The 16,011-nt window shown below is 38.7% G+C and overlaps 1 protein-coding gene across 16 annotated transcripts in view; it reads right to left on the bottom strand.

The window, feature by feature from the left end:
• NTNG1 (netrin G1) overlaps positions 1–16,011 on the bottom strand; it is a 352,207-nt gene that overhangs the window by 76,588 nt on the left and 259,608 nt on the right. For all 16 annotated transcript variants that reach the window (XM_005542553.5, XM_045366166.3, XM_045366139.3 and 13 more), the window contains exon 4: positions 11,922–12,094. In XM_005542553.5, the coding sequence (XP_005542610.1) occupies positions 11,922–12,094 (173 nt within the window). The remainder of the gene's footprint in view (positions 1–11,921; positions 12,095–16,011) is intronic.

Raw genomic sequence — 16,011 nt, forward strand, 5'->3', positions numbered from 1 at the left:
CTGTGGACCTGTGCAAATATATTCACATATGCAATAGACCATTTAAAATGTGTTATGAGATGCATGTGTTAGCTGTTGAAAATCATTTGGCATTTTATTTGATTAATTCCATATAACCATCATTTTTATTCTTTTACTTGTCAGATATGTGGATTAAACTCTGTAATAGAAACTTAATTGAGCAGAATAATTCAAGAATACATTAGGTTGTGCATATTGATCACGGACTTCATCGATTTTTCAGCTTTCACTTTAATTCACAAGTTGTGCTAAGGTAGGGAAGCCATTTCAGAATATGGCTGGACTTGGTATAAATGTGGACATGAATTTAGTCTGTATCTAACCCAGCAATATAGTGCTGTGACCAATAGTCTGGGCTCAGAAGCCAGGCTCTCTGAGTCTGATGCTTGACTCCAACTCCTAAATTTTCACTGATCACATGACCTTGGGGCAAGTTGTTCATACCCTCAGCAGCTCAGTTTTTTACTTCTTGGGTTGCTGTAAGAGTTATATAAACTGATAGATGTAAAGCACTCAGAGTATTGCTTGACAGGTAGTATGTACTAGGTCCATCTTTGCTATGATCACTATTACTGTTATAGCTCATTCACCAAGCAACAGTATGATAGATGTTGTTAATTAAAAGGCAGAGATTTACATCTTCACCATTAATTTGGGTAGCTGTGTGGGTGAGAGCATGCGATGGAAATCAGACAGAACTCAGTGAGAATTCTGCTTTACTACTGCCTTGCTGGGTGATTTTAGGCAAGTCTGCTAACTTCTCTGCACTGTTTCCTCATCTGAAAAAGGGCTAATAAGATCTACTGCATAGTGCTGCCATGAGGATCGAATGAGATAATCCATAAAAATGTCTGACACATGGTATGCGGCCAATAAGCGATAGCTGTTAATGAGATGTTCAGACTGTTCTTCACATCACTGCAGTATAGTAACAGGTGGTGACTGTAAAAATCATTAAGGTTCTATCTTAGTATTTTTCTTTGAACAACAGCCTTTGTTTTATTTTAACTAATCATTTTAGCTTGCTCAGAGATGTCTAGCTTTGTATTCTTTAAAACCAAAAACTGTTTTCCTATTTTTTAGTGGGTAGGAGAGAATAAGAAATTAAGACTTACTCTGATTTTTTTAAACCCTGGAAAGAATGAAGTCTTAATTTTAGTTATTAGAAACATAAAAATATCTTGATTTTAAATGCTCAGAATTTGTAGTGCTTCAGCTTAATTAGTGATCAACCAAAACTGGAAATCTAAATTTTCATGTCCGTGTTTTAACTCTACCCTATGAATCTCAAGCTGAATGTGATTTCTGCAAAGGACTGCTGAATTCCTGACCTGACATTTCAGTAGACTACCTTTGCTGCAGTGTGACAGTGACTTGGTACTGAATCTTTATTATTTTTTTCTTTTGCAAATCCTCTGTTGAGTGAGATATGATGGCAGCATCATAATTTTAGTATCAATTGCAGAAGTTCCAAATTTCCCCATGATTGAAAATCCTGCTCCACTGCAAGGCACTGCTTGCCTGTTGTAATCCATCAAAGAGAATGGAAGTTGGGATGGTAGGAGGAGACTTGTCATGTGTTTACAAACTTACATGGTTCTAGAAGGCCACGCATTATGCAAGGCAGAGATCTCGGGGTGTTTGGCACGATACAATGGAGAACAAACCCGCAAGACTGTTTGATGCAGTATTTGCTGCAGCTGAATACTTTAGAAAGATGCAGAAATTTTTTCATTCCTTTGGGGATACCACTGCAGGGGAGCAATGTTTGTTCCAAGTTTCCAAACCTCACCAAGTGAGGGTATTAGGAGATTCTGTTTTTCTCATGAAGATGTTTTCTATTACCTAACATTGGATGCTTAAAATTCAGGCTGTTCCTCATTTTGTGGCTTACAATTTTTTGAGGTGCTGCCAGATGAGTCATTTTTTCTATTCCTCTGCTGTAAAATGGGAATTGCTTAGAAAAGATTTTTAAACTGCTCATTTGAATAAAGACCTTTGAAGTTGAAAATGTCTGAACACCAAGGGATGTCCACTACTATATTTTAAAATATCATTATTTTTTTCTAATGCTTTGTATTTTAATGTCCAAATACCTTGTTTGTGGTTCTCTACAGATAACTAAAGAATTGAATAAACTCATAAATCCACTAAAAAGGCTACAGGTAAGCCAGGAGAATTTCCTCAAACACTCAAGGGAATAAGACAGAAAGGGCTAGAAATGAACTGCAACAATTTATTTCATGAAAGGTGGGTTGTCTTTGGGGTTTGTGAGGAATGAATCAATGAATGCAGTTCCATCTTACAAGAAACAGTGACTATGTCTACAAGCCACACGAATGAGAGTCAGATTGTGCTTAGGAAAACTGTCTAGGCACCCATTGGCAGTTTTTACCATTCTCTGTGAAGTGACAATTACCATGTAAAGAATATTATTACCTTTGAAACTGAGCTCAGAAGTTATTTCTTTCCTTCCTCCTCCACATCCCTGATGTGAGTTAGCTACTCTCTCCTTTGTGATACCATAGCATTTTGTACAGGCCTCCATGATCAATTTATCAACTTGTTTTTGCATTTTTTAATGTGTTTGCCTGACAGATCTGAGGGTACAAGTTCCCTGTCTTGTTCCCTTCTGTACCTGTTGTATCTGCCTGGGACAATGTCTGATGACATAAAAGTTGCTCAATGTATGTTGGATCAAAAATTTATTACTTATTTCCATGAAAGTTTTTATCATTTTGAAAACATCACTTTTTGGACAAAGGGTGATTTTATCCCCTATAAAATGTCCTACTGAAATTTCCCAGAGTTCAGGATTAATGGATATTAATTATTAATATTAATAATACATATTGTCTTTGAACCCATCCTCCATTCTTATAACAAGAGTTAGGTAATGTACAAATTCCTTTTGCCACTTTGCCCTCCATGAAGCTCAGAGCTCAGTTTGATGCTCAGCTGGGAAAACTATTTAGCATTTAATGTTTGGCCTATTTTCTTTCTATTCTTTTTCTCGGATCTTCTGTTAAAATTCCATTTTTTGATACTCTTATTTGTATTTGTCTTTTTTCCTAACACACCCAGGGGCAAGTGCAGACTTTGCGGGACCTAAAATGTGTGCAATTCTGTGATCTCTCTTTAAGAAAAAGAACATAACATTAAAATATAAAATTTTATATATATATATATATATATATAAAATAAAGAAGGAGTTCAGTGAGGGATCCTGAAGTTTAAGCTTCATTAGCTTAAATTCACCTCTGGAACAACCTCAGAACTACTTGGGAAAGATAAAGAGATGACAGGTAAATTAAAAAGAACAGGAGGAAGGAAAGATACTAGATAAATTAATTCAGAAAGAGTGATAAAAAAATGAAAGCTGAATGGGATTTAAGACATCATCTTATTCAGCCCTTTGATGATTTCATAGAAGAGGCATAAAGAGATTCAAGTGCCTTGTCCAAATCCATCCCTTTATAGTCAACATCGGAGCATGTAATCTCTAGTCTCTGTGTGAGATGTTGTTAAATCTAGGCTGAGGAAATGAAGCACAGGTGTGTATGAGTTTTTTGTTTTGTTTTGTTTTTTTGTTTTTTTTTCCCGAGACTTATTCTTTGAGTCTTGTTTTGTCACCCGGGCTGGAGAGCAGTGGCTTGATCTTGGCTCACTGCAACCTCTGCCTCCCGGGTTCAAGCGATTCTCCTGCCTCAGCCTCCTGAGTAGCTAGGATTACAGGCACATGCCAACATGTTTGGCTAATTTTTGTATTTAGTAGAGATGGGGTTTCACTGTATTGGCCAGGCTGGTCTCAAGCTCCTGACCTCAGGTGATCCACCTGTTTCAGCCTCCCAAAGTGCTGGGCTTACCGGTGTGAGCCACCATGCTCGGCCCCAGTGCATGAGTTTTAACAGAAGTTTCTGCAGTTGGTATTCTTTTAATAATAATGCTTCTTCTAGAATAGAAATGTCACTTCAACCACAGAAATACATACGTGTTGAGTAAGCCAAAGGGCCATTATGCTACCATATGCTGAAAAAATGAGGAAGCACTTGTCTTGCAGGTACTTGCAATTATTCTTTTCTCAATCAGCCCTTCCTTCTCCCACATTTATTTTAATGTTTGTTTTAAAGATACTCTGCTGCAATTAGGGGGATGAGAACCTAGTAGAATTACACAATATAATAATGTGATGTTTTCTTCTTTTTAAATAATTTTACTACTCCCCCAACCAAGTAAATAGCTTAAGGGTAGACAGTTATGCCTAAGGAAGTCAAAATGATGAAGATCTAAAAAATAAATATCCTCCTCTTCAGAAGCCGATTAATACAGTGCTCAAAGCTATAACTCCTTTTGAGAATCAATGGAAGATGCAGCGGCTTTTCATCAGGAAGGAAGCAGAAGGGATAAGGATTTGGCAAGCCTCAAATTGAGAGGAAAAATTACCACTGTTGTGATAGATGGTTTGAAAAACCCATCAAGTAGGTAACTAGATATTCTTATAGCCAGACTGCAGCCGTCAGGAACTCTAACTCCAAAAAAACTTCTTCAAGTTGAAGAAAAGGCAGATAATGAGAAAGAACACATTCTGCAGATTCATTTGTATTCCAGAGGAATTACTTCCAATGTTCTTCCAGTCCTGGCCCCTAGTATAAACTGCTGTTGATAGGAGATGCAGTGAGTTGTCTCCCAGGAACTTGAAAGTGAGGGAAATAAGATCGCCTTCAAAGAAGTATGCTGTGAAATGATCATATAAATGATCCAAGCAGAAATGGCTACAGTCATCTTACAGCAGTAGCAGAGCTTGGGGCCTGAGTATGTGTGGCAGACTCAACAGAGGTGACATTAACCTGACTTATCATGTTAGCATACCTGAAGAGTGGAAGAACTAGCTAATGAGAAGGTAGAAGCCTCACAAAAGGAGCATCCTGACACATATGGTGACAGTACCGTCCTAGCATGGTCTCAAGAGCGAGAGTGGTAACCTGCAAACTTTCAGACTTTCAGTATCCTGTTGGCATGAAGAAGGCTGACCCTGTGGCAGGATGGATGGGTCAGAATGTTCCAGCCTGATGTTATTAACATTCAAGTCATTTAAATTTCCTGATCCCATGCTCACCAAGCAACCTCCTGATTATTATCTGGCTTTGCACGTAGGCTTAATTACAGGAACGAGAATACACTGGCCATAAGGACTTGAATATTCTGAATACCATGACAGTTATTTCATACTGTGGATGAACAGACAGGCAGCTGGCCATAATATATCCCCCCACATAGCTGCTGTCTCCAAGGGGAGAATCTGCTGCTTATGTGCTGGGTCTCAGGGAAAATATAATGACCATGGCAGGTAATTGCACTGCTGCTTACTACGTGGCTGGCACTGTCTAAATGTCTTACATGTACTAATTCATTTAATTTTTATGACCATCCTATGACATCAATAATCAGGCTGATTTTTACAGATGGAGTAAACTCAAACACATAGAAGCTAAGTAACTTGCCCAAGGTCATCTCAGTCTGCTGGGAAGGAAACGAGCCCAGAGTCCAGGTACCAGAATTCAGGTCCATAACCACCATTCTATACTGTCTTTCCATTTATTTCAGGCCCTGATCTTCATTATTCAGCCCTCAAATTAAAAAAAAAAACTATGCAAATTAAAAATTTTTTCAAAATGCACGTGTGATATGACCTAATGTGATCTGAACTAACTTGGTGGCAAAACTGTACTGGAACTGATGTGAGGGTATTATTTATAGTCTTACCTCATCCCAGTTGCTGAGAATAATCATGTTTGCTGTAGAAATATTAAAATGTTTGATTAAATGGTGTTGCCCAATATTCTGCTATGGGTATTGTTGTAATATATGTGCACTGTATTACCTTTGTAAAAATCCTAAAGATGTTGAATTCCAAATCATATCTGGTCAGATGAGGGACCACAGACCATAGACCAGTGGTTGTACCTGAATAACTTGGTATTCTGGTTTTCAGTACTGGGCCTACAGCTTGGTCATATGCATATGAGGAAGAACCTCTCTTACTGCGCTGACAAAATTAGGTTTCTGAGCCTGAAAGGCTAGTAGTCAAGCCACCCAGGCGGTGAATAACCCTCGGGGAGGCCTGTGAAAACCCACCATCCAATGTGCTGTCTAGATGGTTTGATTGGCCATGAGCACCAGTGAGACTTTTTCCCATTAAAGTTCCTCCAGGAACTCAGATGGTCCCTCCTGTAGGAGATTGAAGGCTCTTGTGTTGGAGCTGGTGACCTTGAAGGCCACATATTCCAGAATATACAAGATCAGTGGGAAGCCAGTGTATCCATGTGCACATTACAGGGCTATTAGGTTTACTTATCCACTCACAAAAATAATTCCACAAACGGGCCGGGTATGGTGGCTCACACCTATAATCCCAGCATTTTGGGAGGCTGAGGTGGGTGGATTACCTGAGGCCAGGAGTTCAAGAGCAGCCTGACCAACATGGTGAAACTCTGTCTCTACTAAAAATACAAAAAATTAGCTGGGTGTGGTGGTGGGCACCTGTAATCCCAGCTACTTGGAAGGCTGAGGTGGGAGAATTGCTTGAACCCGGGAGGCGGAGGTTGTGGTGAGCCAAGATCGAGCCATTGCACTCCAGCCTGGGCAACAAGAGAAAAACTCCATCTCAAAAAAAAAAAAAAAAAAAAAAAAATCCACAAATGTTGATGAAGACCAAGAATAAAATATGGACCTATTATTAAATTTCCCAAATTTGAATTCCTATAATGAGACAGACCTAAGTTTAAATCTTGCTGTGTCATACATTAGCTATGGGACTTTGGAACAACTTAAACTTTCTATGTCTGCATTTCCTTATCTGTAAAATGAGGATAATAATAGTACATATCCCATGGGGATGTTGTGGGGATTTAAACCAATAAAAAACTTAAAGTACTTTATGAAGTGTAAAAGCCTGTAGTAAACTTAATAAATGGTAGCTATCATTATTATAATAATTTTGGTTAAAGATAGTCGATCAGTTGTAAATCTACACACATTATCAATATTTGAGAGAGAGACAGAAGTAATTGATTTTGCATAGGAGAGTCTAGGTAGGCTTCAATGAGGCATCAAGGAGCAGTCTTGAAAAATGAGCAAAACTTCAATATAAAGTGAAGAGAAAAATGCTTTAGGGGAAAGAAATGAATTTGGTATCTAGCATATTGACTTTGAGATCTTTACTGACAGCTGAAATTTTTTTCTGAAATTATTAGAAAGATTGAAGTTAGAATTGGTTGATTACTACTAAATCAATAATACTAAGATCTAAAATCACAATAATAGGCTAGAATGTCAAGAAAAAATTGTAGACTGAGAACAGGCAGGGATAGGGAGTATGGAGATTTAAAAGACTAATAGAAGGGGAGTCTTTGAAGGCAGAAAAATAAGCAGAGATGAAGGAAGAGGGCAGGTTTAGAGAAAACTGATTTGTTCAAACAGGCATTGAAATGGAGCCTAAATCCCACTGGAGAACAGAGAAAGTCACTCAGATTTAACTTGGTCAGCAGTACAGTGCAATGTGCAGTCCTCAGGGTCAAGATCCACCTGGATTCAAATCCTCCCTTTAACCCTTTCTAGCTGTGTAAACCTTAAGCAAGATATTTTTCCTCTGAAATCACAATATTCCATGTGTTTAAAATTAAAATAGTAGTATTTGTCTTGTAAGACTATTTTGAGTTTAGAATGGACTAATGTATATAAAGCACTTAGGAAATTGTCTGGATAAAGACACATACATGTGTACACCTGGGAAGATATAAATTGGTCAATGCAAACTTGATACCGGAGAAAATAATAGAACAATCATCAAATTACTTTTCATCGCTCAGAGGACTCCTAGATATTGTGTAACAATTCAAGTTAGATTTATGAACAAATAATGTCAAAGTCAGACCAATTTGATTTTCATTCTTTGAAGAATATTAGACCATGTGGGTAAGAGAAAAATAAAAGATTGAATACAGCTGAACTAGCTCAGTTTTCTGTCTATCTCCATGACATTTCTATGGCTAGGCTGCAAGGAACTGTTTAGTTCAGCATGTCCCCATAAGAGTGTTTTATAGAAAGTTATTGAATGGTCCATGAAGCAAATAAGTTTGGGAAACATTGGGTAAAATAGGTTACTTTATTGTAGAAGTTTTCAATTATTTCTATTATAGTAATGTAATATGAATAGTCAGTATAGTGTACAGCATTTTTCAGACTTATCTGGCCATGGAGTGCTTTTATGGGTCATAGAATATAGCCAGAGAAGGAGAGGTATAGCTATGATATTATCTTTGCTGAAGTTATGATTCCTACATAGTGATTATTAAGTTTTTAGCATCTATATATAGAAAAACATGTGTTATTCCATAGGGATCAGAGTTTAAAGAGTTATTTAGTACTTTTATTCATGAGCTGGACAATGGGGAATCAAGAGAATCATAATTAAGCACGAAGTTGGACAGAACTGCTATTACTTGGAAGACAGAAATAAAATTCAAAGGACATCCAAAATAGAATTCTATCAAAAAGGAATGATCAATAAGGAGAAGAAAAATGTCTTTTCTATAAAATACAAGCTTTGTAGAAAAAGAAAGAAAAGATTTTGATATACATGTGCATGGCATTAAAAGTCCAAGAAAACACACTGGTCTTGAATAAAAGCATGATGAATAAAAATATCACAAAAGTTATTCTGCCTCTGTCAAGTTTATTGTCATGAAAAGCATAGGGAAATGTGGTGTGTCTTACAGACTGGGGTGGCTATATTTTAGGGTGTTGGCCTTCTGCACACTTCTGCTTAGCTCTGCATGTTTCATACAACAGTGGTCTTGAACTGCTCTAGAATATAGGACCTCCAAAGCCAAATGACTCTCAGCAAGGTCCCATCTAGGGTATCCCTGAGTGGTGGGCTGAGTGTCTTGGGGGAGAATCTTGTCATTCCCTGATTTAATGAAGACCTCCTAGTTGTTTTGTTAAAACTTGTGAAGGTGAGCAGACACTGATCATCCTAGATGAAAAGTATCCTGGTTACTTGAGATTCTGCTAAATCTAGAGATTATCCAGGATGAGTGGCATTTCTAGGTCCCCGAAGAGTTGATTTTGACGGACCGGAAGTTGTAACTTTTGTGTTCTTATGTTAGGCAGTGATATATCCTAAGTATCCCTCATAGATAACTGACTTGTAATGTACCCATTAGAGTCATGTGAGTGTGTGTGTGTGTGTGTGTGTGTGTACCTGTATGCATATGTGTAAGAAAAAGCCAATATGAAGTGAGAATCATAAAACTGCTGAAGGTCCTGTGCTTGACTGGGAGTACCACACTAATGATTTAGAGGACTTCCAGAGCAGGCAACCAGGTAAAGGACATGAAAACATTAGCACATAAGAATTGGAGTTGATAATGTTTAACCTGGGTAAGAAATAAAGCCAGGGTCAATATACTTCTTTTACTACTTAAAAAGAAAAAAAAAAAAAGGTTCGATAAGAAATAACTCTTGTATCAGTTAAAACTGTCCAACAATGGACAAGACTGTCTTATGAAAAAAAACTAAAAATAAATTATTTTTTGAATGCTTATTTTGTGACAGGTGTTAGGCTAAACACATTACATGTGTTAGCTTAGTCAACCGTCTAAAAATCCACATGAAGTAATAACTGTTATTATCCTCACATTAGAGATGGGAAACAGTGTTGGAGAGGTTAGCTTACTCTTGAAGGTCACATAGCTAGTAAATGGAGAAACTGGATTCCACCCTGGAGTCTGTGCACTAAACTACTAAATTACTTACTTCCATCCTCAGATGCTTTAAAGCACAGTCTGATGTGTCAGAGATTTAGTCAAAGGAGTTATTCCCATTGCAAGACTGGACCACTGCAGATCTGCAGATAGTTTCTAAAATCCTTCATCTAATTTCTGCCATACTGATGATTGGAATATTGAATTTAACCCCTTTGGACACTGGGTCCATCCATCACCTGTCTATTTTAACATCAATGAGGAAAATATCCAAAAAGTCTAGAGAAAACCAGTAAAACTAAGGGATAGGTGGACAATTGGATGTACAAGGAAAACTGAAACAAGTTTCATTCCTTTGGTCAGAAAGTGACTTGGTGATCTTCAATATGCAAAGGATTTGGGGTATATAAGTCATTTCCATGATGATTACAACAGGAAATCAGTTTCAATGAGAAAGCTTGGATGAAACAAGAAAGCCTTTCCAGTGAAAATGTCTTGAAATAAAAACTCGGAAGTACACTTATGGGTAGAAGAACAAGATCATGTTAGAATAGAAGCTGATGCCTTCAGCAGCAGCCTTCCCCTGCTGCCTCTCCAGTGGCCTTGGCAAGTTGACCTGCCCTGAGGATGAGCCAGAATGCCAGGAAGTGTTTGTGAACTTCACTCTCTTCCAGCCTTTTCCACTAAAGAAGGAGCAGACATTAAAAAGGAAATCTGAGTCATTTTCACTTTAGGAAAGCTTTAAACTAAATTTGACAACTGTGGTCATAGGAGTTCTTAGGTGGCCAACCACAGGGTACTGCAACAAATAACTTTGCAACATCTCTTCCAATTTCATGAGTCTATGGCCCTCAACAATTGAGGAAAGGCCACAGAGTTTCCATTAATAAAATCACCTTTAAACATCAACATTTCTGCTCAACAGAGCATTAATGTATTAATTTTAGGAGCAAGAAGTCAGTTTTTTTCTTTAACACTGAAAGCAACTGAATACCCTTACAAAGAAGGATTTTTTTTAAACCTTTTGAAGGATTTCTTTCTGTTTCATAGACATTTTATCATAATTTCATGCCCCCATACTTCATGGCTTGTTACTTGGTCCATTACTCTTACGTTTAACTTGATAAGGTCCTGGTTCCTGTGATATGAGTTCTTAGGTCTGGTTTCTCACAGCTGCTGCTTTGAAGTGCCTGATAACATTCTTACCCTTCTGTGGTACCAGTGGATTCTCAAGTTCTGATTCTCCTGTGCTCACTGTCCTGCTGCTTCTGTTAGTTCGCGCTGAATGGGGACATTCTAATCTCCCCCTTTCTCTACTTTTTAAAGAGGGCAAACCTTGGGATGTTGCAGGTAGTTAATTGGTCCATCCATGGAACTGGGCAAATTATTCAGCAAATAATCATATTTCTCTGTGAGCATGTCAGAGCCTGTTGTCCTATGGGGAATCAGGGATTTCAGAGGGGGCACACACATGGTTTCTATCAACACAGATAATGCTTGCACTCTTTCACATGTGTACAGAAATATTTTTTTCTTAATATGGTCCCCACAGGCCTACAGTCATGCTATTTATCCAAAGGGGGGCCTCTATCCACAGGATCCAAAGCAGGTATGTTTCAATTGCTGGAGTTTGGAAACAGCCAAGCTTTTCACAAGACAAAGTTAGGGCCTCGCTAAAACTGTAGCGGGAAAAAAATCTTCTGGACAAAGCATCTCTCAGGATACTGAGTAGGGGAAATGGGGCTATAGACATTCAAATAACTTCTGTAAATTGTTTATGGCTAAGATTAAGTTAGAGTTGACTTTTCAAGGCCTTTGATATTTTAATAGGAAATTAATTTGGGGGAGGAAAAAAAATCACCCCTGTCTCATCCACTTAGAATAAAATTCCTTCTATGATGTCAAGTATCATTTCCCAACACATTTGATGTGAATGTTAGATGACTGAATTTTACAGATGATCAGAGTGCTAAAAGATGTCTACATGAGGTAAGATAGGGACGGAAACTTTCACTGCACTTTAAAGAAGAATGAGACAACTGGTAAGAGGAATAAAATCACAATTGTAAGCAAAATTGAGAGGAACTATCACCTCATTGTGCACAGAATATGCTGTTATCAAGCAAAGTTACTCACAGGTATTTGCAGTGCCTTTGGGGATGGGGAGATAGGAGCCTGGACTCCAAGGTCGGCCCTGATAATTCTTCTTGCATTTCCCACAGTCTGGACCTGTAGTGTTGTGCTCACATTCACATGTCAGTTTGCTGTTGTCATACACACACACAGTGGCATGGAGATTACACTTGCACCTGGGCAGAGGAGAGACAAAGAGTTCATTGTCAGATAAGTTGGTCTCGGTGACCACCGAGGCTTTCCTGATCTGTCTCCAAGGGTTGTGCCTCTCAAACCATGCAGTGCTTGAGTGATACACAGAGGCATTTGGTAAGAGAGAGATTTGCAGGCCCAGCCCTCAGAATCTTCCCAAAAAGAGCCGTTTGCACGGGGCAGGGTTGTTACAGTGCAGTCTGTCCTTAATACTGCACGTTGAGAAAGCCGAGTAGCAGTCAGGTCAGTGGGGGCCTAAACTCCTGCAAGGTAACTGTGCTCCAAAATCAAGGGGGTTCCCAACAGGTTCCAAAATACTGTCATTTAGGAAAAGGTCTTTTTGTGATATTAACAAATCTATGACAATTTCATCTGGGCTTCGTTTGAGTTTAAAAAACAATGTTATCATTTTTCTTTAAATCGTTAAGACAATTCTTATTTGTTTAAAAAGGAAGATAACCATTAAAATAATTTGCTATTCAGACTTATTCTTAGAAACCCAAGAAATTATAATCAAGTGTTCTCATTTTGCACTCTAAAATGACATTTCCTCAGATCAGAAGAGATTTTCCACCAAGGCCGCTAACAGACCCGAAGGGAGGTGAGACAGTAATCCTCAGACATCCCACTCACAGCAAATCGGGGAATCACAAAGGCCTCTCAGAAACAGGCCAAATGACTCTAATAAAAGATGCCTAGAATCCTAAAGAAGAAGAAGAAAAAAAAAAAAAACCTTCATGTGGCAGGGTTTTGAAGTCATTAGCCAAGGCCTGGCCTTTGCTGCCTATGAATAAAGCCATGATATATGAGAGGCAACAATGGAATATGCAATTTCCACAAAAATACATCCCAGTGCTCGAGGTATCTGACTATAAAATTGCAATGGCTAACCTGGTATTTGTTGAGGCAGCAGAATATAAACTGTATCACACTGAGCACGAACCATATCCTCTGGAAAGGTAAAACCTACGTTGACAGAATGGCCACAACCAGAGGTCAGAATAATGTATGTGAGAAGAGATGGTCCACACATAGGAGAGAACCTGGGCACCCAGGCTGGGGTGGGTAGAGAACCAAGATAGGTCAGAATCAGAACCAGAGAGAAAGAGAGACTGTGTGTGTGTGTGTGTGTGTGTGTGTGTGTGTGTGAGAGAGAGAGAGAGAGAGAGAGAGAGAGAGAGAGAGAGAGAGAGAAAGAGAGAGAAATCTGGCCTCTTCCAGGAACTAGGACAAAAATATAGAAAATCAAGTTTCATAAAGACCAAAAAATATTATGGTATTTTTTTTTTCTCTTGGGCCAAATGCCATGAACTGGGAAAAAGAACAGAATTCTCTTTCTTAGGTAGGAAAATGAGACTCCTTAACAACCATGTTGGCTTCTCTAATGTCTGTATAGCAATGGCCAAGTTTTTCTTTAGTGCATTCATAATCTGTTTGGAACACTGACCCATACTTATGACAAGGAAAAAAAGGAATGGTTAAGACTGTTACTGAAAGCTGTTGGGCTCTCTTTTAACAAAAAGGTGTAGTCCTAAAGCAACCACCATCTACGCAAACCTGTCTGGGAAGACCGAGCTACAGCTTCCTCGGGGCTCTATTACAATGTTTAATACTTCTTGCTACAATCTGTTCTCTGAGTACTTACGAATTATAATAAGCTTGTTCCACTTAGACACATAAATGTCACCTTTGAAAATGAACATTTGTATATTCTTTAAAAAGGTAAGATAAAAAATAATTCAGTTAAATAGGCAATGTTTAATTATGAGCTAGGTCCTATAACAATCTCCTATATGCAGGGAATCACTTGTGCTAGGTTGCTTATTAAAGAATCTTTCTCCTTCCAACATTAACACCTTTATTTATGGGTGTGTTTATATATACGGAGGATGTTTAAAAACCTGAGTGATAGAAGCACTGGCTTATACTGATTTAGCACCATATCTGGTGTTAAAAATTCCAAATGAGGAAATTGAACAATGTGATCCCAAAGAATACGCTGGTTTCATGCGTGAAGACCAAGAATGCAAGGAATAATTGTAAATTGGATTGTATATCTTGTAACTGTTAATACTTTCATTCTTGTAGTCACTCTGAGTTACAGGCAATTTCCATTCTCAGGGCATTATATTAGCTGAGAAGATATTCTTTGAATAATAAAAGGAGGTAAAAGGAGAATAGATGAATGTTTAGTCTTATTTTTTCTCAGATTTCTTCCAATCAATGGCTCATTCTCAACTGTCCAAAAGCTTATTTATCATTCAAGGCTCAACTCAATTCATAACCCTTATCTGAAATCCATCCTGACCACTGTACATACCCTGAGCTCTACTCTTCTGATTTCCTTAAATGTGTCCGTGTGCTTGGATTGGTTGTTACTAAAGGCTTTTTGTACTTATAAATTTTCTCACTCATTGCACAATTCTCTCCCATCTTAAGGTGGGGAAATACCTACTGCATGTCTGGTCATCTTTTCCAGCTACCTCCTAAGCCCTCTCCCCTCCCTTCCTGAATTTCCTATACTTGCCACCTCCATTCTCTTATCTTCCACTAACTCAGTCTTTCCAAATGGTCACAGCCTCCCTTGCCAAATCACCCATGAACTCCTTGTTGAAAATCCAATGGATACTTTTCCATGCCTTATTTATTTCCTCAGGGGCTGGGACTCTGGACCACTCCCTTTCCCCTGACACTCTCCCCTCTGGATACCCAAGCTCATTTTCAGGAACCTCTTCAGCCTGTTGGCTACACATGCTGTTCTCTGGATTCTGGCCCAGCACAGCCAGCACACTCTCTCTGTGCACTCTTATCTAGTCGTCCCTTCAATTTTTGTCTGCACTTCTTAACTTCCTTTACGTTACAAACCTTTTAAAGCAAATTCACATCATCTCCCCGACCCCAAATAAACATATTTAAAAGAAGCTCAAAATGTGAAAACATTTAAGGAGATTTGGAGATTATCTGTTACCTACAGGGGTCAATAGAGCCCCCTCCCTCCATTATACCATGTGAAGAATACCTAATCAAAATGCTGGTAAGTCTGGCCTCTGTATCTCCATCTCAGATCTCTCTCAGGCTTCAGACTTACTCATCAAAATGCCTCCTGAACAAATCTAACTCAATATGTCCCCAAACTAAACTCTTTGACTTCCCACCTCTCCTGTTCTTCCTTCTGTGCTCTCTGTCTTAGAAAATTGTACCATTTTCCACCCAGTTAGTCAAGAATGATGTATCCCTCTCCTTTTCCTACCACACCTAATCTGGCATTACTGAGTCTCTCACCAAGCCCTGAGATTCCTCTTTGCTATGGTTTAGATATTTTGTCCCTTCCAAATCTCATGTTGAAATGTGATCTCTAGTGTTAAGAGAGGGACCTGGTGGGAGGTGTTGGAGTCACGGGGACAGATCTCTCACGAAGGCTTAGTGCCCTCATTGTGGTAATGAATGAGTTCTCATGCCATGAGTTCTTGCAAGAAATGGTGGTTTAAAAGAGTGTGGCATCTCCGTCCCCCATTCTTGTTCCTGCTCTTGCCATGTGACATGCCAGCTTCCTCTTTGCCTTCCACCATGAGTGGAAGCTTCCTGAGGCCCTCACCAGAAACTGTGCAGATGCAGGCATCATGTTTCTTGTACACAGACCACAGAACTGTGAGCCAAAATAAACCTCTTTTCTTTATAAATTACCAAGTCTTAGGTATTCCTTTGTAGCAGTGCACATGAACTAATGCACTCTTCCTTGATTCTCTTTCAAATCCTTACAATTCTAGCAACGATCACTTTCTTAACTGTGATCATCGTCTTTGATCTGGTTTATTACAACAACTTCTAAACAGAATTTTGTGCTCCAGGCATGCTCCTCTCTATCCAATCACAACACAATAGTCAAAAAATTTTTTTACAC

This window comes from Macaca fascicularis, chromosome 1, assembly GCF_037993035.2.
Source record: "Macaca fascicularis isolate 582-1 chromosome 1, T2T-MFA8v1.1".
Taxonomy (NCBI): domain Eukaryota; kingdom Metazoa; phylum Chordata; class Mammalia; order Primates; family Cercopithecidae; genus Macaca; species Macaca fascicularis.